The sequence below is a fragment of the Vigna radiata genome, chromosome 1, assembly GCF_000741045.1.
Source record: "Vigna radiata var. radiata cultivar VC1973A chromosome 1, Vradiata_ver6, whole genome shotgun sequence".
NCBI lineage: Eukaryota > Viridiplantae > Streptophyta > Magnoliopsida > Fabales > Fabaceae > Vigna > Vigna radiata.
Window position 1 is genome coordinate 26,308,006 of NC_028351.1, and position 23,358 is coordinate 26,331,363.

The 23,358-nt window shown below is 33.9% G+C and overlaps 1 protein-coding gene across 1 annotated transcript; it reads left to right on the forward strand.

Moving 5' to 3' along the window:
- Positions 1–412: 412 nt before the first annotated feature.
- LOC106772334 (trihelix transcription factor GT-2-like) lies at positions 413–4,108 on the forward strand. The gene is made up of 2 exons (XM_014658702.2): positions 413–933; positions 1,847–4,108. Exons 1-2 carry the CDS (start codon positions 626–628, stop codon positions 3,507–3,509), a joined length of 1,971 nt encoding a protein of 656 aa, XP_014514188.1. The 5' UTR covers positions 413–625; the 3' UTR covers positions 3,510–4,108.
- Positions 4,109–23,358: the final 19,250 nt, after the last annotated feature.

Consider the following 23,358-nt stretch of genomic DNA (forward strand, 5'->3'; position numbering starts at 1 on the left):
AAATAAAAAAATAAACTTTAAAAACAATCAAGGATTCCACCTTCAATTAAAATAAAGTCAAGTGCATTAATTTTAATATTACTAATCAATTAACAGAGTTGAATGGATTTTCTGAGTGCAGGTTATGGTAATTAGTATTAAAATTAAAAAATTTAACTAGTTTTTTTTTTGTGTATTTTATTTATTTATTGAATTATTAAAAAAGTGAATAAAATTAACCATATTTGATGATATTATTTATGTAAAAAATCTAAAAGTAAAAAAAGAAAACATTTATTGTGTTTATTACTGACATGTACATACAAACAAATTGAATAAAGGAGGAAAATAATAAAATTCTTGAGATTAGTATTACCAGGCAGATCCCACCCAAATAAATTAATAAATTCACCGAACATACACGTTCATACACACATCTATGATAAAACCCATCAAAGAATTCACCACCCTTTTTCTCCTCTTCTTCTCTTTTTTCCCCCACATATTATTTTTTTCCTCCTCTGTAATTGCCTAGGTTCTGTGCTGTTTTTGAAAAGAGAGAGAGAGAGAGAGAGGTAGAGGTAGATAGAGACCACAGAAAAGAGAGAGAGAGAGAGGGGGGTGAGAAAGAGAGAGAGAGAGTCCTATGCTGGGGGACTCAGCAGTGTTGGGAACAGGTGGAGGAGGAGGGTCTGGAGATGCAGTGGTGGCAGCAGGAGGGGGTGCTGTTCATGACGGTGCTGTTGACGTGGCAGGCGGTGGTGGCGGCGGTGGTGGAGGAGGATCAAATTCAGGGGATGATGAGAGGGGGAGAGTGGAGGAAGGTGACAGGAGCTTTGGTGGTAACAGATGGCCGAGACAAGAGACTCTGGCTTTGTTGAAGATACGGTCGGATATGGACGTGGCTTTCAGAGATGCAAGTGTGAAGGGTCCTTTGTGGGAAGAGGTTTCAAGGTGAGTCATTGAATTCGGTCTTAATTCTTTGGTTTTGAGGTTTTCTGTGTTCATCACCATAACTCGGTGCTGTGCTCACTTCAAGTTTGATGCTTTGGAGATCTGAAAAACTCTCAATTATTCTTCAAGATTTGCTCTTTCATCTCCTGGGAATGTGTTTCACTTCAATTCCGTGTTTTTTGTTTCCTTTGAGGTTTCTGCAGAGCTTTCGTTTGGATTTGTTTAATTCAGTTTCAGTTTTTATGTTTGTTTCATTCTTAATCTCTGCCAGCTATAGTTCTCTCTCTCTCTCTCTCATCACCTTTTCCTGTTCCTTCTTTTAAGTTGTGTGGAAGGACTGTTTGTGAAAAGATGTAATTTAGAGTTGGATATGTGATGTGTTTTTTTTTTTTTTTTTTTTTCTGACATTCATTTTGATACATGTTGCGTTTACCAAATAAGTTGCCAACTTAAATTGGGTGTTGAAAAGCAACATTTTCTTCCACCTTGTTTCAGTTAGCCACTCTTGGTGGGAATGAAAGAGGTAGATTGCACAATCTTCTAACTTGGGTTCATGTGTTGTCCATGGGAAGAGTTTCCGTTTCACCAATTCATGGTGTTTGATATTATTATTGTTATTATTATTTAATTAAAGCTTTTACTCCAGTTACATCATCAATTTTGATATTATTATATATTCTCCTTTAATTTCCTTCCCTTGTTTTAAGGTCTTCAGTTACTTCCTTTCCCCTCCATTTCCGTTCATGGGTACTTGAAATCCTGAGATGTTTAATACTTTAACTTGCTTCTTTTGTATTATCTTATGCTTCTTTCTTCCATTGCCAACTATGTGCCATGGACTTGATGAGATAAGATAACGCCACAAAGCTTGTATTTTTACTTTGTCTTCTTTTGGGGTTATTATTACTATCAGGAAGCTGGCAGATCTTGGCTACCACAGAAATGCCAAGAAGTGCAAAGAGAAGTTCGAGAACGTTTACAAGTACCACAAGAGAACCAAAGAAGGCCGCAGTGGGAAATCAGAAGGCAAAACTTATCGCTTCTTTGATCAATTACAAGCCCTTGAAAACAACCCTGCAATTCATCCTATCCAATCTCCACCACCACCACCAGTAACAACAACAACAGCACTACCCGCAACACCAGTGTCAATAGTCGTAACAACCACACCCTCTTCAATAATGTCTCTTCCCCCGACCACATCGTTGCCATTGCCACCTGTGTCTAACAACACCACTGTTCCATCCCCAACAACACTCCCTGTGCCTCAATCCATTCTCGCCCTCACAACCTCTTCCTTCCCATCATCAAACCCTACACCATACTTCCCAACACAAACACCAAACCCTACACCCAACAACACCAACACCAAGAACCCTCTAAACACCATCGCCCCACCTTCCTTCCCCAACATTCCGACTGATCTCTTGTCCAATTCCAGCTCTTCCTCCACCTCTTCGGAGGAAACAACCACGGAGGGAGGGGGAGCGAGACGCAAGAGAAAGAGGAAGTGGAAGGACTTCTTTGAGAGACTCATGAAGGAAGTTATAGAGAAACAGGAGGAGCTGCAAAGGAGGTTCCTGGAGGCCATTGAGAAGAGAGAACAAGAGCGTGTCGCGAGAGAAGAAGCGTGGAGAATGCAAGAGATGCAAAGGATCAACAGGGAAAGGGAGATTCTTGCACAGGAGAGATCCATTGCTGCCGCTAAAGACGCTGCTGTTATGGCATTTTTGCAGAAGATGGCAGAACATCAGCAAGAGGAAAATAATCTTCAACCAGCATTGAATACCAACAACAACATCATCGCTATTACTCCACAGCAACCGATGCCACAAGCAACTCCAACACCAACACCACAGCAAAAACAAACAACAACTGTTCCCGAGGCCCCACCAGTGCAGTCCTTGGTCCCACAGCCACAGCAACATCAGGTGCAGCAACAACAACAACTAGTGATGACTAATGTGGAAACCAATAAAGCTGCTAATAACGGTGAGAATTTGATGATGGGAGCGAGTTCTTCGCGGTGGCCAAAAGTGGAGGTACAAGCGCTGATAGATCTGAGAACAAACCTGGAAACAAAGTACCAGGAAAATGGACCAAAAGGCCCTCTGTGGGAGGAGATCTCAGCTTTGATGAGAAAAATGGGGTACAACCGGAACGCGAAAAGATGCAAAGAGAAGTGGGAGAACATCAACAAGTACTTCAAGAAGGTCAAGGAAAGCAACAAGAAGAGGCCCGAAGATTCCAAGACCTGTCCCTATTTTCACCAGTTGGAGGCTTTATACAAGGAGAAGAACAAGGTGGAGGGCCAAATGAAGCCGGAGAGCATGATGGCACCCCTCATGGTGCAGCCGGAGCAACAGTGGCCTCCTCAGCAGGTGGTGCCCCCAGAAGTAACCATGGAAGACGCCCAGAATGACCCCATGGACGGGGGGCACCAGGAGGATGGTGAGGAGGAGGAGGAAGAGGACAAGGAGATTGGAGATGAAGATGATGAAGAAGACGATGAAGGTGGTAACTATGAGATAGTAGCAAGCAAGCCAGCTTCAGCTGGTGATGCTTCTGCGGAGTGAGAGGAACAAATATTGACCGAAAAGTGCATCATCAATCAGAGTGATGGGTGGGTCAAAGAGGGTGCACGGGTTGTCGGAAAAATGGTGGCGTGAGGGTGAATTCTGGTAGTAGTGGTGGTGGTGGACGGTGATGGGATTGGAATGAAGATTTTGAAAATGCACGTACTTCAGAATGACACATGGGTATAGGGTTATAGCCAGTAGGGTGGGGGAATCTGGGTTGGAAGTACTTGGTACAATAGCAGCATATAGTCAGTAAGATTATATGTTTTTTTGTTTTGAAAAAGAAATAATTAATTATTTTTTTGAGCTAAATAAATAAGTTGATGAATGAGGGAGAGGGAAGATTAAGATAGAGAAAGGTTAAGACTTGAGAGGTTCAAGTTCAACATATATGAATAAACAAGCAACCTTGATGAATGTTATTGTACTAGGCTTTTTGTTCTGAATTTTCATGTTCATGTTGATGTAAATGGGAGAAACGATTAATTGTTGGGGGGTTTGTCCTTTTTTTCTAGTTTCCTCTCTTGAATTTTCGCTTTTTCAATTTTGTTATACTATTCAAACGTTGGCAATGATTTTGTTCCTTTCCTCTTTCATATGTGTTATGTTATCTTGTTTTTCGATGAATTATATTCTTCTGCCTTTGGTTTTTCCTCCGCCTCTCTACAAAGTCATTAGAAAATCGTCAGAAGCAGCAACAAGGAGAATGTTGGTTGAGCATAGGTTTTGGGAGTAGAACATAAAAAAAAAGTAAAATTTTTGACGCAGAGAAAATAAAAATAGGAAAGGAAAAAGAGAATGGTAGTGGAAGAATTAATGGAGGAAAAAAGAATAAGAAAAGGGAGTTAAATTGTAGGGACAGTGACCGAACCATTTGTGTTGTAACAGGGCCCTTCCCGTAGCAGAAAATGCCAGCATCACACATGGAGTCATAAACCCTTGATGGAGGGTCCACCAGGAGGAATCTTTCAAGGTGTGAGCAAACATCACAGTGTGAAGAGCCAAAAACACTGTACACGGTAACTGTATTGTTTGCAGTGAACACAAAGATATGTGCTTCCCTTCATGGGTGTCAGTACTAAAAAAGCAATGAACCTTCATCTTCAACCTAGTCTATTGGGTAAACTTTTCTGCTCCCAATTTCCTTTTTTTTCTTAAGTTTTCATCACCATCTAAACAAAAACCTTCATGTCAAAACAACAAGCCTTATCAACCCCAAAAAAAGTTACAACTTCATCATGCTAACCTTGCCTTACAATTTCCATCCCCCCAGAAAAAAAGGTATATAGTGGTCTGATTTACAAGTAATAATGGAGTGCAGATATTATATGTATCTATATATATACATATTTTTTTTTTTACATTGCTTTTGGTAATATTTTATATTATATATGTACATACGAGAGATGCTATACAAGGGAAGAATTCTTAATTCAAGTAGTACAGGTCGGCATTTTTCTTATGGATTGGTGGGTATCCAATTCTGCTCTTTATTTTTGTTTGTTTTTCTCAGATTTTATGTTATTTTATTTTTAGTATTACAACTAATGCTAAATATAACCTTACATTCACATGCGTCAATTAATTAAAGACAAACTCGCGTTGTTAGAGTTTATATTGTTTCTTTTCATCCTGCACAATGATTGCAGGGTATCTGGTTCTCTAGTAAATTTTTGAACTATAATTTCTTCTTCCTTCTGATATAGATGGGTGTAATTCTTTTCTACTCCGCAAATTAATTCCTGTAACTGTCAATAATATATTTTTCTTAAGTTTTATGTGTATGTAATGTCACTCTTGAAACTTTAAGCAGATACAGTTCTATTTGGTTGTATTGTTGATATTTGTGTGCTTTCTATGACAGAAAAATGTTCAATGTTTCGTCACTTTTACTGAGATGTAATATTATTACTTTATCTGTCCTCACAGTAAATATTTTTATACTTCTTCCAGTTGTTTTCAGAAGAATAAACTACAATTTAAATAGTTTTGTAAAATTAAGTAAAAAAAAAAAAAACAGAATGTGAACTTGGATTGGCCATATTTTTTTTCCAGTTTAAATAAATAAATATAAATAAATGACTATCAGCTTAAAAAAACGGTAATTTTATAATGTAAAATTTTTAAAGTGTTTATTTTTTTAATATTTTTAACTTCTGAGAAAATATTATAACAATTTTATAGTGTTTTTTTTTTCAAAAACTCGGGTGTAATTACAATTTATGTTTCTAAACATATATTCTAATTGAACATTTACCTTTTCGTTTAAACAAATTCAAACAACTGAACACTTTGTAGACAATGCTAATTGCATTTCTAATGAAAGGACAATTAATAGGAGGATATTTACTATAATTCATTGCTAATAGAGTTTATCATATCCAATTTTAATTAAAGACTATGATATTTTAATAATTTTTTTTTAATAATTTTTTGATAATAGATTACGTGTCACTATTTTATTGATTCGTATATTCGAAATAGACCAATTACAAATTGTCACATAAACCGTTATAAAAAAATTATTTTGTTAAAAATACATTTTTTTTTCGTTTAAACTTTGAATCCTTATATGCTTATGATCTCAAAACAGGAAAGACAAAGAAAACTGTATTAGAAAAGTTGAGAAATTATTAAACCTGTTAAACTTGATTATGCATATAAATATGAGTTTATTACAGGAGAGAAATTTACTTGAATGATTTGTATTAGCAAGAGTTGAAGTCATGATGAGTTGAGGTAAATATATTTGGAAAGTGTAGAAGACATGCATGAGTTGATGAGGTTAGAATATAGAGAGGAAGGAGAAAAATGAAATGGAGAAGAAGGATAGAGAAGAGATTGAAAAGGTGATGGTGCATCATGTATCTACTTTGACTTGTGGGTGCCCTACAAATTTGTCTATTGTGATGAAAATGGTGCCTATTTACGCGTTAAGGGACTGCCCCACAATATTCATTGCCATGCATTTACCACCTACGGATAGGAATAAATATTCTGTTACACACCAACAGTTTTGAGACATTAACGTTGCAGTACCCTCCTTCATAGAGACACATGCACGCAGAAAGTCTATGGATCCTATACCTCTCTTGGACCCTAAATAATTAATAATTGCTTTCCTCATTCATACATTCTATGAACAAAACCAACTCTCAAAATTTCTCTTCTCTTTATCCTTATCAATTCTCTTAATCACTCTTCATATCCTTTCCAATTAACTATCAAACTATTCACTTTAACTTTCATACAAAATAAATTAATTATATTAAGATTTTCAATTTAAAGTTATAAATTAAATTTATAATTAAGAATTTCATCAAACATATGTTGATACTCATAATTGATTTTTGTTAGATTAAATTAAACTTAGAATTATAAATAAATCTATATATCTTAATAAAGTTATTGTTTGTTAGATTTATTGTATCATCCATTATTAATCAATTATCAGATCATCCATTAATGTTTATTTTCTTTCACATGAGTTTGAGATAAACCTGTCTTAATTAGGAAATATATTAAAAATTTACATAAATGAAAAATACAACGATATTACAATTAATTAATAAATAAATAATATATATAAAAGTTTAACTCACATTTTATAAAATAATTTTTAGTTCTATCAAACTTAAAATTTCATAACCTTCAATTGGCCGAGAGATTGACTAAGAAAGGAGATGCAATTAATGTGCACAACCTTTAAGAATGGCTAAATTATAGTCAAACATTTGTATTAAGAAATTGATAATCATCATTACCTTACTCTAATCATTAGTTGAGATACAAACTACTTCTTGCTGTTCAAAGCCTATTTGGTATACCGATTATATGTCTCAACTTAAATTTGAGATCAATAATGATTAACAGAAATAATATGCAATATTACATTATTTAGTTCACAGTTAGCAGCTAGCATTTAGTGTAGGAAATAGGTGGACCAAGTTAAAAATATTTCATATCAATTGTGCAATGTTTTTGTACCCTTCATATTTAGATTTTAAACTTTACTAATTTGAACGCTAGAATCCTTGTATATAATAGGAATGAGTAGACCACCATTATTAACTAACCACATATCTTATTTCTGTAAGGCATCTTATCAATTAATACACTATTTATGACAATTTAATTTCGTTTTCTTTTCCTTTAGTAATTTTGCAAAACAAAAAAAAAAGAAATTAAATAAAACAAATCTTTACTCTTATGATTGATTGAAAGAAAGAAGTGTGGTAGGCATTTTTAGGGTTTTTTAACATGAAATTTGGGGGAGAACATATCATTCAATCTTGGGTCAAAACAATATTTGCAGAAATAAAGAAGAGTGAAAATTAGAAATTTGTTAAATATAAAATTTTATCTTATTTCACTAAAATTATTTTAATTTAAGGTTAAGAATACTTTTATTTTCTCTAAAATTATAGTTTAAGAAAAGAGATATAGAAAAATAATTGTATGTAATTTAATATACAAATCTGTGCTTGTGCTAAATGTATTTTTATTTAACAAATCAATATTAGATTTTAAAATAGTTCACAATTTACATTTTAAAAATAATATTTTCAGATTGTCATTTTTTTTTAAAATTGTGGATGAATCTGTTAAAATTTCAAATTATAGTAAATAAAAAAGATATTGTAAATAAATGGTTTAAAATGTGATCGAGCGAGTTTCACACTAAGATTGTACAGTGAGTTTTGCAAATTTTGAGTATTATAAACACATTTATTTAAAATGTAAATGAATGAGTTTCACAAATTCTTATTTTATATTTTAAAATATGAATCATTTACTTAAAGTTGCATATTATGATATTATAAATAAATTTATTTAAAATATTAATGGGTGGGTTTCAAAATATATTGAGTGTTATAAATAGATTTATTTAAAATGTAAACGGATGACTTTCACAATTTCTTATTTTATTTTTTAAATGTCATCAATCCGTTAAACTTGTAAACTGTATTTTAAATTAATAAAAGTATTATAAATAAATTTATTTAAATTATAAAAGTAAGAGTTGCGTAATTTCTTATTTTATTTTTTAAAATGTGTGTCAATACGTTAAATTTCTAGTTTATGGTGAATGAATAATGAACTATAAATAAATTTATTTAAATTGTGAACGGCTTAGTTTCACAAATTATTGTGAGATTGAAATTTGTGAGTTTCTCAATATATATTTAATATGTGAATGTATATGGTTTCCCGAATACTTCTTTTATTTTTTAAATATGGGTCAATACGTTAAACATGCAAATCATGGTGAATGAATAATATATCATAAATAAACTTATTTCAAATTTGAATTAATAAGTCTCACAAGCTGTGAAATTGTATAATGACTTTCATCACAATTTTGGATGAATTTTACAAATTTATTTTATTTTTTAAAATGTGGTTAATCCACTACATTTGCAAACCATGTTAAACAAATAAATGAATTATAAATAAATGTATTTAAAATGCCAATGGATGAATTTTATAAATTATAAGATTATGTGGCTGAGTTTTACAAAATTTGGAGTACTATAAATATATTTATTTAAAATATGAACATATGAGCTTATCTTTATTTAGAATGGGAAGAACTAGTTTCACACATTATTATGAAATTGTAAGGTGTGTTTTATAAAATATATTTAAAATATGAATGTATGAGTTTCACAAATTTTTAATTTATTCTTTTAAATGTGAGTTATTGTGTTAAACTTGGAAATTATGGTGAATGAATAATGTATTATAAATAAACTTATTTAAAATTTAAATGCAAGAGTTTCATAAATTTTTTATGTTTATATCAAAATGATTTACAATCCGAGAGTAAACTAGGTCAATTATGAGTTTGGTTTTTGTGATAACTTTTGGATTATATTTGGAGTTTAAGATGTTGTAGATTATATTTGGAGTTTAAGATGATTTTGAGTTATATATATTTTTAAAATTCTCTAGAGTTTGACATCATTTTGGATTGAAATTTATTTATATTTGAATTAGAAAAAATTGTTATTTTTTTAAATTTGAAAAAAAATAACTTGTAATTAAGCAAGTTAGTGAGTCAACCTGTTTAACCTGCCAATTTATAATGATTCAGACTGAGTTTGAATTTTTTTAACTCGTTAACAAGTGAGCTGAGTTGAATTGTCTCACTAATTGGTCAACTCATAATGAGTCAGACTAAGTTGAGCTGGATGGTCAGTTTTAATAGCACTAATATATGATAAGTTTTACACTTTTGAAATATTATAAACAAATTTGTTTAAAATATGAATGGATAAGTTTCACAAATTCTTATTTTATTTTTTAATCTTCCTCAATGCTTTAAATTCCCTAATTATGGTTAATGAATGATGTATTATAAATAAATTTATTCCGATGTACACATAAATGAGTTTAACAAATTATGAGATCATAGAGTGAGTTTCACACGGTTTTAGTAATATAAATAAATCTATTTAAAATGCAAATCAAATAGTTTCACACATTCTGAGTTTAGTTTTAAAATGTGGATCAATTTCGTGTCCTTGAAAACTATCATGACAGAATAATGTATTATAAATAAATTTATTTAAAATGTGAATAAATGAGTTTCACTTATTTTTGAGATATAATGTAAGGACTAAAAAAATAGTTAAAGAATAGAAGTAGGCTTTTATGAATGACAGTTGATCATTTTATCATTAAAAAATTTAATTATAAATAGAAAAATTAGTTAATAGATTAAAACATTTAATTATAAATAGAAAAATTAGTTAATAGAGTTTCATTTTATAGAAGTTGTCATCTTATAAAAATTTATTTCCTTCCTTTTTTTTTTGTTCTTCCTAGATTTCTAACACCCTAGGTCAACACTTTGAAGATCAAAAACTACAATAGGAGTTTTGGCATAGAATACAACACTTTTATATAAATAAATATGTGATGAAATAAATTCGTATTTTCATCTATTCTTGAATCATTTTAAGTTTTTAAATGTATCTGGTATATTTCATGGTTGCATGTGGTTCAATAGAATTCAAGATGAATCTTTATCTTTTTATGGTTATTAAAATGTGTTTAGACATTAATCTAATGTGTTTCTTACGTAGATAAAGCATCCTATGAAAGTTGATTCTTTAAAACAGAGTTAAGTAGACTATTTAGTCTATGTAAGTGATGCTAGCTAATTTTTTATTAATTGTAATGTTATATAATATTTATGATATAGATGAATTTAGTGATGAGTAGTAAAATTTTGGAATTGAGATTTGATAATGGATGACTTATTAATTTTGGTTGATGTTGTGTACGGTTTCGTGTGAATGTGATGTTTGAGCTACTATGTAAGTATAAATTCTTGAAATATATCATTTAAGAAATAAATTTTGAACTACGTAAATTATTTTGATAATAAGAAATGACTGAAAATACTTAAATAAACTAAAGTGATAATATATATATATATATATATAAAATGTTTATGTAGTTATGTTGATAAGATTCTATCCAATAGGATAAGTATGTGAGTTTGTAATTATTTGACTTAAGCTAACATATTTTAGAATCGGATGGTTTTGATTTGTTAAAGAGAAAATATATTAGTGGAAGTGAATAAGTTAATATACCAAATTGACATATCTGTTAATTTTCTAAGTAGAGGAAATGAAGATGTACTTGCTGAACAAGTCATTATTTAATGAGTGAGAGTGAAAGAATTCAACTTCATATAAAGTTCTATATGATATATTCATTAAATGAGTCAAACTCATTGAACAAGCTTATTGGATATGACTCTTAGAGGTTTGGGTCATTCGGTTAGTAGTATTATAATTGAGTGAAAAATATTATGTAGAAATTTGGAGAGTTATGATGGTTGGGTCATTGGATGAGGTATGGATTTACTAGATGAATTGTGTTAGGTTTTTGCTCTAATTCTTAGTCATTGGATAAGTAAATTCCCTTATGCAATGAAAATAAATTAGTGAAAATCCAAAGAGCTCAAAGATGTTTAGTCTAATAGAGCATAGGGTTTTGCCTAAAAATTATTGGTTTTGTGTTTTGGTCTAATAGAGGATTTTTATATTGCATCAACAGATTTTATGTCCAGTTGTTAATAATTATAAAGAGTGATTTTCACTAAAACAATTTCATAGATTACAATATAGTTAATGGAAATAGAAATAGCAAAACCTTCCTTCGACGAACGAACCGGAAGGAAGCTTCCTTTGACAAACGAACCAGAAGTACGTAGTGAACACTTTCTTTCGACAGACAAACTGAAAGTGTGTAAAAGGTATCTTCTTTTAACCAATGAACCGGAAGAAATAGCTCTGCCAACTTGAAGAGCACCACTCTGACCTTTGACATACAAAGCGCGAGCTTCACCTATTCACAAAACTTGACAAGAGCAATAAACTAACACTTGAGAACTTTCTCAAATCACACTGTATTCTCAGATGGCTTAGATACTTTCGAAGGGTTTGGAAGAGAGTGTATATAGCCTACTAGTCTAAAACTAAAACATCATTTTACAACTACCAATGATAATCAATTATTGTAAGTGATAATCGATTATCTGCGAGCACTAGTGCAAAATCAGCTTATAACGTCAAACGTTTAACGTGTAACCACGCAATAGCCAATGTTAAAAATGACCGGTGACATTTTTGTAAATGAATGCAATTATTAAACATTGTTTAGAATTGTAATTCAACGTAAAAGGATATAAAACGTTGAATGCCCCAACGTTAGACGTTAAAAGGTTAGTGAATTCAATAAAATTTTGAGCAGGAGATTGAAAATTCATTCACTTTATCTTAGCGTGCGAGACCCTCTTCTCTGCTTAAATTTTCTCGAAAGAAATTTGACGACCATCACATGTAATATTTCTTTCATTTGATACAAATGCATGTTATTTAACTACTTTAGGTATGATTTTCGTTTGTTTTCACCGATTATTTTCGTGTTCTTCTCCTTCATAGGCACATTCTGTTTTCTCTCTCACTAATGGCAACACTTTATTTCGATGAGCCTACCTTTTGAAGGTTATTTTTCGTTTTCGTTTTGAAGAACTTATTTGTTGAACTTATTTGTTGAACTTGTTTGTTATTTTCTTTTGTTGAACGTTTTTGTTTGGTTGAACTTGTTTGTTGTTGTTGTTGTTTGATGAACTTGTTTGTTGTTTGATTGAACTTGTTTTTGTTTGTTATTATTCTTTGTTTTTGATCCTATATAAAATACCAAAACCTGAAATGTGTGTTTTTCTGCTTTTCAGGTCTCGTAAAGTTGTAAAAAAGGATTACAATTAATTAAAAAAATAAAAAAAATGATTAGCGTCGTATATTTACAAAATTCGATGTTAAATTCACATCGTATATTGACAAAATTCGATGTTAAATTAATGTCGAATTTTTTAAATTCGACGTCAATTTAATGTCTCCTGATATGACGTCGTTCTCGAATTCGACGTGAAAGGCAAAAAATATTCGACGTTATACGCTGTTTTTGTACTAGTGGAGACTTGGAACATATATGATATTAACTCTTCAAATGGTCAACTTCAGTTCTTCATCTCATTCCACCGTTCGGTTCGAGCCCTCATCACCTTATGTCGTTCGGTTCAACCCTTTATCACCTTCTGCCATTTGGCTTTGTTCCTCAGAGTTTTCTAGCGTTCGGTGTTAACTGCTCGGTCTCGGTCATAACTCACTTGGTCTCGGTCATACCTTCCAACGTTTGGTCCGAATTGCTCGGTCATTAACTTTGTTCGGCTTGTGTTCAGTTTGTGTTCAAAACCATTCGATTTGTGTTTAGCTTGTGTTTGGCCTTCATCTGTGTTCTGCTTTCATCTATTATATGTTGTTTGGTCTTCAACTACATATAACCTATGTTCAGCCTGTTTTCAACATCGTTCGATCTTCTACTGTAATACGACCTATGTTCATCCTGTTTTCAACATCGTTCGGTCATCAATTGTTATATGTTGTTAGGTTTGTATCTACACTCTTATTCCTTTTTCCTCACGAAGCAACATAAAGGAATGCTTTTAAACTTAAATCAGGGGTCTTCATATTCTTCACTTTGTAGCATCATCAAAATCATTATCTTCAAGACACCAACGCTCCCTACTGCTAACAATCTCACACTTTTTTATGATGATAAAAAAGTCCTTTGTTTAAAAGCACCTTTGTGTATCTGCAAACTTACAAACATAGAACCAGTTAACAGTAACTGCACTATAAGTTGTTCTTCTCCCCCTTTTTGACCATAAGCAAAAAGATCAAACATACTCCCCCTCAAAGTGTTCTCCCCTTTAATAAAACAATGTATGCACTAAATTTTAACAAAAATGTATTTTATTAATATGAAAGAAAAATTGACATTACAGCACAAGGTAAAATTTAGAAACAACAAAATCACCACACTAATGTAAATCAAGTAAGACAAACAAACATATTAATTTAGAATTTTGGACTAGGTGGTCTTTCCAAAGGTTGAAGATTGAGATGATTTTCAATGTTTCCAAGACGGGTGTCAAAATCTTCAAATCTCTCAGTCATATATTCTTCATGAGATTGCTGCCACTCAATAATTTCATTAAATCTGGCTTGGTGAGCAAGACTCGTATCCTCCAATTGTGTGGACAAATTGACAAAGTATTCTTCCATGGATAGGAATGAAGATGAAGGCATTTGGGACGGACCAACATCAGAAGTAGCAATAACTCTTACTGGTTCAGTCATGTGTTCATCCATATCATCATCTTCATCATCTTGATGATCCTCATCCTTATGAACGAGCACATGTCCACGAGCAATAAATCCCATTTGCTTGAAGGTTGTTTCTCCAATTTTAGTCCCAATTGATTGGATGGACTGAGTATGTTCACTATCTACACTTACTCCCTTGTATTCAAGAATCCTAGAGATGAGAATATGATATGGGAAATGGTATGAAGAGTATTTTGAGCCTTGATCAGAGTGTCTTGGATAAGTGCAGGTCAATCAATATGAATGTTGTTTAACATTCCATATAAGAGTAGAAGATCTTGCTTAAAACATTGAGCATGTTTACTTGGACGAGGACACAAGATCCACACGATCAAGTAGTGGATCATCATTTCTTCTACTTTGAAACCTCCAACCAATAGTTGATGGCGACTGGTTTGATGTTGGGGGTTTCGTAGAAACGATTGAAATCTGGAACTCCAAAGTGAACCTTCACAGCGTCATCCCATATGGTGAGTTTAGCGACATTAGTCCATATAACATCATCAAGGATGATTCAGAAACCTTTCACTTTTGTTGTCACAATTCCATCACAGTACTTGAGATTATGATAGAACAGTCGAATCAAGTCGGGATAGATGCATCCCTTTTGTTCAACCAGATGAGTGAGACTTTGAGTGCGAAACAACTTAGGGAATTGAAAGCCATAATGTCTATAGAAATCCAACCTGATAAATTTGACACTTAGAATGTGACTTATTTGCCAAAAGTGTGCAAATTCTTCTTGTTTTTCTATATTAGAGATCCACCCTTCAATGGAAGCAGGACGAACATCTATAGAACAAGAGGGAGAAGCACCATTAGTTCTTCTGTGAGGTCTCCTTGAGTCATCCATGGCTAGAGGAGAAAAGATTGGATGTGTGAAGAGTGATGAGAGGAAAAGGGAAATCTGGTGCGAATCTTAGATGAGCAGAGTTTTGGGTGGAAAAGAGTGGCTGCTAATCGATTATGAGGGTTTAGTTATAGTGAAAAAGGAAAACTAGTCGTTTATAGTCATTTTAGAACTTTGTAACGACTCTAATTTTTGAAACTGCACGCGTTATTCATGTGATAATCGATTATTTGCGAACCTATGACTTTTCCTGGAAGCTCAGAATAATCAATTATTACATGTGATAATCGATTATTTACAAACCTATTACTTTTCCTGGAAGCTCAGAATAATCGATTATACCCTTGTGATAATCGATTAAATACAGTGATAAAACGAAAAACTTGAAAAAGTCAGAAATCTTAATTCTAAGACATGTCCAATACTCTTAGCTCTTTTCTCTGTTCAAAGAATTTATCCTTAGGAAAAGCTTTTGTGAAGATGTCTGGTAATTGATGCAATGTATCAATATATTCTATAAAGCAATCCCCTTTTTTGGATATGATCTCTTAATAAGTGGTGCCTTATCTTTGTATGCTTAGTTCTAGAATGCATTATAGGTTTCTTGGTCAGGTTTATTGCACTAGTGTTGTCACATTTCAGAGGAATGTGATCAAGGAAAATATAAAAGTCCTCTAATTGTTGTTTCCTCCACAAGATTTGGGCACAATAGTTGCCTGCAACAATATATTCTACTTTAGTGATAGACAAGGTGTTGAGATTGTTGATAAGGGAAGCACTGGTTTAGCTGAACCTTAATCTCACAATGCTCTAGTTACTCTGGTTTTTTATGATGATAACACATTATTAATAACACATATATTGTTATGTGCTGCATGTTCTATTCTTTATTGTGGATGATATCTAAATGAACATGTTTGTGTTGATACTGATATATAAATGCACAACCACTGATCTTATATCTGATACATCCTTTATGATTGCATTGCATATGCTTTTGAAGAGAAAACCACATGCACTTTGATGAACTTATATTGTGTGAAATAACTGCAAGTTTTAAGAGTAGGATGGTCAATTGCTTTAAGCTTTTGTACTTAATGCATTGGTAATTACTAGGGAGACTAGGAATGGTAAACTAGTAATTGGTAATAGGCTCTCTTCGCCGAGGAATCAGATTTAGAGTAATGTAGAAAGTTGCATGACATTGATAATAAAGTGAATCTAATAAGAAAAGTAGATATAGGAGGGTGGATAAGGATGAAAATGTAAACCCCAACAACTCCATTCATTCATATCTTTTATTTGCCAATTGATTAAATTTGCATTTTCATGTTTAGATTGAGTTTTGCATTAACACTACAAAATTATTCTTCTTTTAAGTCTTATGCAATCAATTTACATGAAAGATAAGGCCTAAAAGTCCTTTGGGAAGCGATATGGATTTACTGTCTATTATTACTTGATACGATCTTGGTACACTTGCCAGGGGCTTAACAAGTTTTTGGCATTGTTGCCAGGGACTCGTGATTTAACTTTTCAAGTAGTGTAAATTTGACTTTGTATATATATTTTTTTAGTTTTATTTTTATTTTTATTTGTTTTTATATAAAAGTGCTTTTAGGGTTTTTGTTTCTTGTGTATGTAGGAAGCAATTCAAACCAGAAGCAAGAAAAGTCAACCTCTTCTAGAAGGATTGAGTGATAGGAGGGGGAAGAAAGTTAGATGTATGTCTAGAGAACTATTCCCTTCTCCTGAAAGGCTATTACAAACCTCACCGGAGGCATCTTCACAAAGAATAGAAGAGATAGCAGAGCAAGCTCCTCCTAGAAGTACACTTGCAGATGCGTCAAATGTTGTTGGCCCGTTGCAGTTTAACAATATTGCCATGCCAAGGGACAATACAATTAACATGGTGATGAATCCTGCGTGAATCCATCTGGTGCAGAGCAACCAATTTCATGGGCTGTCAAATGAGAATCCATATGATCATTTGACAACATTCAATGAAATTTGTAATATAGAAAAGATGATTGGAGTTTCAGACGACAACATCAAACTCAGTTTGTTCCCTTTTTCACTATGAGGCAACGCTAAGTTGTGGTTACATTCCTTCCTAGTAGGAAGCTTCACAACGTGGGAGACTATGGCCTCTAAATTTCTTAATAAGTATTTTCCTGCAGTCAAAAATTAGTTAAGGAAAGCTGGAGATTTCTTCCTTCAGAAAAGGGATGGAGGAGACCCTTGCACAGGCTTGGGATAGGTTCAAAAGCTTGCTGAGAAAGACACCTATTCATGGGTTTGATAAAACAACTTTGGTTCTTGCATTCCTTGGAGGCCTTAGTACACAGTCTAAGATGATGTTAGACACTTCCGCTGGAGGCGACATAAAGAGAAAGACTGAGGACGAGACTTATGATTTAATTGAAAGTATGGCTGTGAATGAGCAAGAGACTCATATCGAAAGAGGTGCAACAGCTCAAAAGAGGGGAGTTCTACATTTGCCTGCTGGTGATGCATTACTAGCTCAGAATCACCTTCTCACTCAGAAAATTGATAATTTGTCAAAGATTCTCGCTCAATTTCCAAAGGAGATTAGGAACGTATCTCAGGCTCAACAACTTTGTGATTTTTGTGGTAATGACCATATTAATGGTCAATGTGTTGTGCCTGAAGAGATGCAAGAGGAGGTAAACTTTATGGGTAATCAGTTCCAGTATAAGCAGGGAAACTTCAACCAAGGCAATTTTAGCCAAGGTTGGAAGAACTATCCTAGTTTTGGGCAGAGTCAAAATAACCCATCTGGACAAACATGAGGCCTTTTCAACAAATCGCAACAACCACCTTTGTGGCAGCAAGTAGCCAGTTTGACAGAGAATGTCAGAGACCTAAATGATAAATTTGATAAATTTATGAAGGTGTATGATTCTCACTATGCGAGTCACCAAGCCAATTTCAGAACTCTGGAGATGCAAATTGGTCAACTGTCAAAGAGGGTGGAAACCATAGAGAAGAACCAATTTAGGGCTAGCACTGATGTTAACCCTGAAGAGGAATGCAAAGTAGTGGTGAGCATGAGTGAGAAAAGAGCAGAAAAAGAAATTATTGAAATTGAGTGTAGTGAGGAGGAGGAAGAGGAAAAAGAAATCATTGAGCTAGAAAGCAGTGAGGAAGAAGAAGAAGAAGAGGAGAAAAAAAATGAGAGAAGAGAAAAACATCGGGAGCAATTTAGAGAGATTTTTAATCAGGTGATTGTCATGCTTTCAGTTAAAGTACTCCACCAGATTCCTGTTTACTCAAAGAGAATAAAGTATTATCTTAGAGAGGTGATAGATCTTGATGAAGAGGAAATTCAAGAACAGGAAGCTTATACAAGGCCTAAGAAAAGAAAGCATCCGCCTAAAATGAAAGATCCAGGAAGTCTTACTCTTCCATGCGCTATAGGAGATGTGGATGTAGGAAGAGCTATGCTAGATTCTGGGTCTATTATTAAAATGATGCCTTTGTTTTATCTAAAGAAAATTAAAGGACTAATATTGAAACCATCTAATCTTTCTGTGATGGTAGCGGATGATCTACTAAGATGTCGATTGGTATGGTGGAGGATGTGATTGTTCTTATTGAGCATCTTGAGTTCTTGATCGATTTTATAGTCATGGATATGGAGACGGATGAAAGGATTCCATTGATTCTGGGAAGGCCTTTCCTGAAAACTGCGAAAATGGTTGAGTATCTATGACGGGAGGATTATGCTAAAGGACCAAGAAAATGTCTTAATTTATACTGGCTCTGAGGAGAAGATGACACGGACAAGAAAGAAAGCCAAATATAAAGCTTTAAGAAGAGATGCTACAAATGGAGGATATACAGGTACTAATGATGATTATAATATTTTGCAGGTACCGAAGGAGGAAGATATTGACAAAGGAATCCACCTTGACTAAAAGGAAGCAACACTCCGACCTGGTTCAAAGGTGAAATAAAAGGAGAAGGAGTGGTTAGTGAAAGAGCTTAAAGAGAAAGGAGTAGTGAAGATTGAAAGACCATACTCCAGAATAGTCAAGGAGGTGGATAGGAGGCCACTGATGAGTTGGTGGGATGAAGACACCAACGTGGGCGAGAAGACATGATTTTGCTGGGAGGCATTCCAGTTGTTGTAAAACATTATTTTCATTACTTTATTATTTGGACATGTAATTTTTGGATTTTTGAACAATTTTTGGGTAGCATTGTTGGGGCAAATCAGTAAGTGCACCGAGTCACACAAATAATATAAGGTTTAAACCATTTAGGCGTCCCTATTTTCGTTCAGTCCTCCCACTTTGGTCCCCTTCTTTTAAACTTTCCCAATTGAGTCCTTAGAACTGCTAATTTGAAGCAATTCAGCCCCTGCCATTAAAAATCGTTAACGGCCGTTTAAGTATTGATGACGTGGCATTATAAATGAATTTTATTAAAAATTATTAATAAATTTTCTTGGAATCAGGATTTTAGAAGGGCAAAGCGGGAATAAGAAAGATTTTCTTCTTCCTCCGCAGAACCCAAATCACCGATTCATCTTCTTCCTCAGACCAACCTCAAAACAGAAACGTTTGCATCTATCTCTGAATTTTTTCGCTTCGAGTTCAATGTACGAACATTAACAATAGTTTTCATTCTACAACAATCGAACAAAAATAACCAAATCCAAAACATAACATACCATCCTCATCGTCATCGTCATTATCTTCATCTTCATCATAATCCCCCATCAGTGGTTGGGGTAGAGGCGTTGGGTTCAACCTTCCTCAACTGAATCCCATGCTTGTGAGTCTCATCATCTTCATAGGCATAGGCAAACCCTCCATGCCGGGTAAGATCCATACCCGCTAGTTCATCCTCCGATGAAATCCTCAAAAGCTTCAATTTTTTAAGACCTAGAAGAGTGGCCCATCATCGCACTAACCAACGTAAATTGCATAGCAATTTTGAGAAAGGATTTTGAGATCTGGCTTGAAAGAAAGGATTTTGAGAACTGGGTCTGGCTTTCTAGACTCTTCTCTATGATTAATGGGCTTGCGGATGCTTGTACTTGATGAAGCTGATCATTTACTCGACCTGGGATTTAGAAAGGATGTGGAAAAAATTGTGGATTGTTTGCCACCTCAAAGGCAATCTTTATTGTTTTCTGCAACTATACCAAAGGAGGTTAGGTTAGATTTTTTTTTTTTATATAATTAATCTTTAATCTTAGGAGCCTCAAGTTATACATTTTTTCTTGTTGGGGAAGAGGGGGTTACCATTATAATTTTGAATTTTCTTAAAACTGTTATTGTTTCAATGATTGTATGGTTGTTCTGGTTTGCCATCACAGGTGAAGCAATCTTAACTCGTTGCTCCTCATGAGTCACATTTTCAATTAGTGCATCATATTCTGAAGAGCATATCTTCTCAATAAAGGGTGGCTAAAGATCTTGACTTTTTCTGGTTTGGTGATGATGGGCATGGAAACTGTTAAACTAACATGCATATAAGAAAAGAAAATGGTGATAGTGGACAGATTGAAAACCCGGATCAAAAAGTTCCAAAATTTTCTCCAGTTTTTGCAAGTTTTCGCTAAAATGAAATTGAAACTAAACTAAAAAAAAAAACTAAACAACCAACCTAACAACCCCGTATGGAGGTAAAGTGTCTGGGGAAGCTTTGGAGGTGTTTGACAAAACGTTGAAGAGAAAAATGGGGTTGGTCTGAGGAAGAAGATGAACTCGGTGATTTGGGTTCTGCGGAGGAAGAAGAAAGTCTTTATTATTCCCACTTTGCCCTTCTAAAATCCTGATTCCAAGAATATTCATTAATAATTTTTAATATAAAATTAATTTATAATGCCACGTCATCAATACTTAAACGACCGTTAACGATTTTTAACGGCAGGGGCTGAATTGCTTCAAATTAGCAGTTCTGAGGACTCAATTGGGAAAGTTTAAAAGGAGGGGACCAAAGTGGGAGGACCGAACAAAAATAGGGACGCCTAAATGGTTTAAACCATAATATAAAATAGTAAGACCAAGTGTCGTATCCTAGAGGACTCTCGACGCTGAACAGTTGTGTGAAAACAAGATTAATTAAGACTTAAAGTAAAAGAGATCATAGGTTTGTATTGCAAGAATAATAAAATAAAGCAAAATAAGATTGATCAGTGGCGTAAGAGCACAGAGATGAATGAAGGTTGATTTATATGAGATGAGTATGTTGTTGGGGTTAGATTTCACCAAGTTCGCTCTCATGTATATAAGAATTCTTCTTTATTCATTAATGCCAACGTCCCTCACTAAAACACTTAAACCCGATGTCTAGGTAAATAAGTATGTCCCTAATTACCAGTTCATACGATTCCTAGCATTCCTGGAAAAAAGATGTGAAGATCACGAGGTTAAGACGACTAAGACCCATACCCTCATGTTTGAGCAATATAACCCTTAGGAATAATTTAACAAGGACCTGAATTGAAAGGAACCTGTCGGCACTCATGCAACTCACAAATAATGCTATTGTATAAGAAAGAATAAGAACAGATAAATTACTCTAACAATTAATGGAAAAAGCATATGAAATTATGAATCAATTCAAATACATGAGAGTTTACAAGGTTACATCATTCCCCAACAACAAATAGAAATTAGTTCCCCATAGACATGGGGGAACCTATGAATAATGGAAGAAAAGGAAAAAGAATGGAAGACTAAGAATTGGCTAGGAGTGTATTGCTATGCTCTCTTTTGCCAGGGATGCCAAACCTAGATCCCCAGGGTCCTTTAAATAGTGCCAGATGTGTCCAAAAGTGCGGCCCGGTCCAAAAGAATTAAATCAGAGCATCATCAGGGCCCGATCCACCTGAAATCACGCTCAAGCATCGCAGGGAGCTCGCCCAAGCGCGAATTGAGGGTTCTATAAGGCTTGGGCGTCAGTTTTGGACGCCTGAGTTACGGGCGTCCGTCGCCCGGGCTTCGGGTTCGTCGCCCGGGCGACCAGTAGTGATTTTGGCTTCGCTTTTTTCGTTCCTGTCGCCTGGGCTTCGGGTTTTCTCCCTTCTTGGTGCCTTTTTGACCCCTTTTGAGCTCCATCTTCTTGGCCTTTCACTTCTTCTTCAAGTATTGCTTCAATTTCTGTCAAAACAAGGGGAATTTGTTAGAAAACTGTTAAAATCAACCTCAACTCTCTTATTCACACAATTTATTGAAAACACATTAGTTTAAGCAAGTTTCCAAGTGAAAAACGGTGTTTTTAGTATCAAAATCACATAGCAAATAACAGTGTTTTAATCCGTTATCAGAACCCCAAACTTAGAACTTTGCTTGGCCTCAAGCAAACAAAATGTAACTCAGCTTTTGAGAACAATCACTACAATGACTGAACCTTTTTCAAAAACTTTTTCAAGACAAGAAATCACTTTTATCAACTCCAGCATATGATTTTAGTAAAGATGTGTAAATGTGTCAATGCATTTTCAACAAATGTTATCCTTAAGAGTGATCAATCAACCAAGCAGAGATGCAATCAGAATTTCAGAGAACTAATCCTCACTAGGGAAAGTGTTTCACTCAAACACTTAAGTGATTCAGAAGTGTATCACTCAACTCTCAGGTGTATGGTATGGTGTTTCTCTCTGTTGTCACAATGTCACAGAAATTAATTTTGCTTTTCATTTAACCATAATTGAACATACTCACAAACAGGTTGTCATCACATGGGCTTTTCATGGCTTGTAACTTGGCTGGGCTAAGAAGGAAATTGGTTTTTCTGGTCAACAAAGTTCCTTGAGTTAAGAAAGACATTTATGAATTCATCTTTCAAGAACAACTTTCTTTTCTTTTTCTCAGCCTTCCCTTGCAGTGAACGTTTTCTTTTTCTTTTTTAATTTTTCTTTTTCTCACTTTTTCTTTTCTTTTTGCCTTTTTCTTGCTTTTTCTTTTGATTGCTCACTGCCTAGAGAGGTGGGTTGTTTCCTGGTAACCCCAAACTTGAACCTTTATTAGTACCTCATTAAATGTTCTCAACTTAACTCAAGGTAAAGATTTTTCAAAAAGGTTTTTCAAGACATATGCCAGGCCCAAGGTTCAAAGGTTAGAACAAATTGTTCTCTTTTCAATGGGGAAAAATATTTTGAAGGCCAAAAGAATAAGGGATAACAAAAGATGACATTGATCATATGGAACCTGCAGGCAAGTAGTTCAATCACAGAAAATTTGGGCAAAATCATTCATGCTTCCAA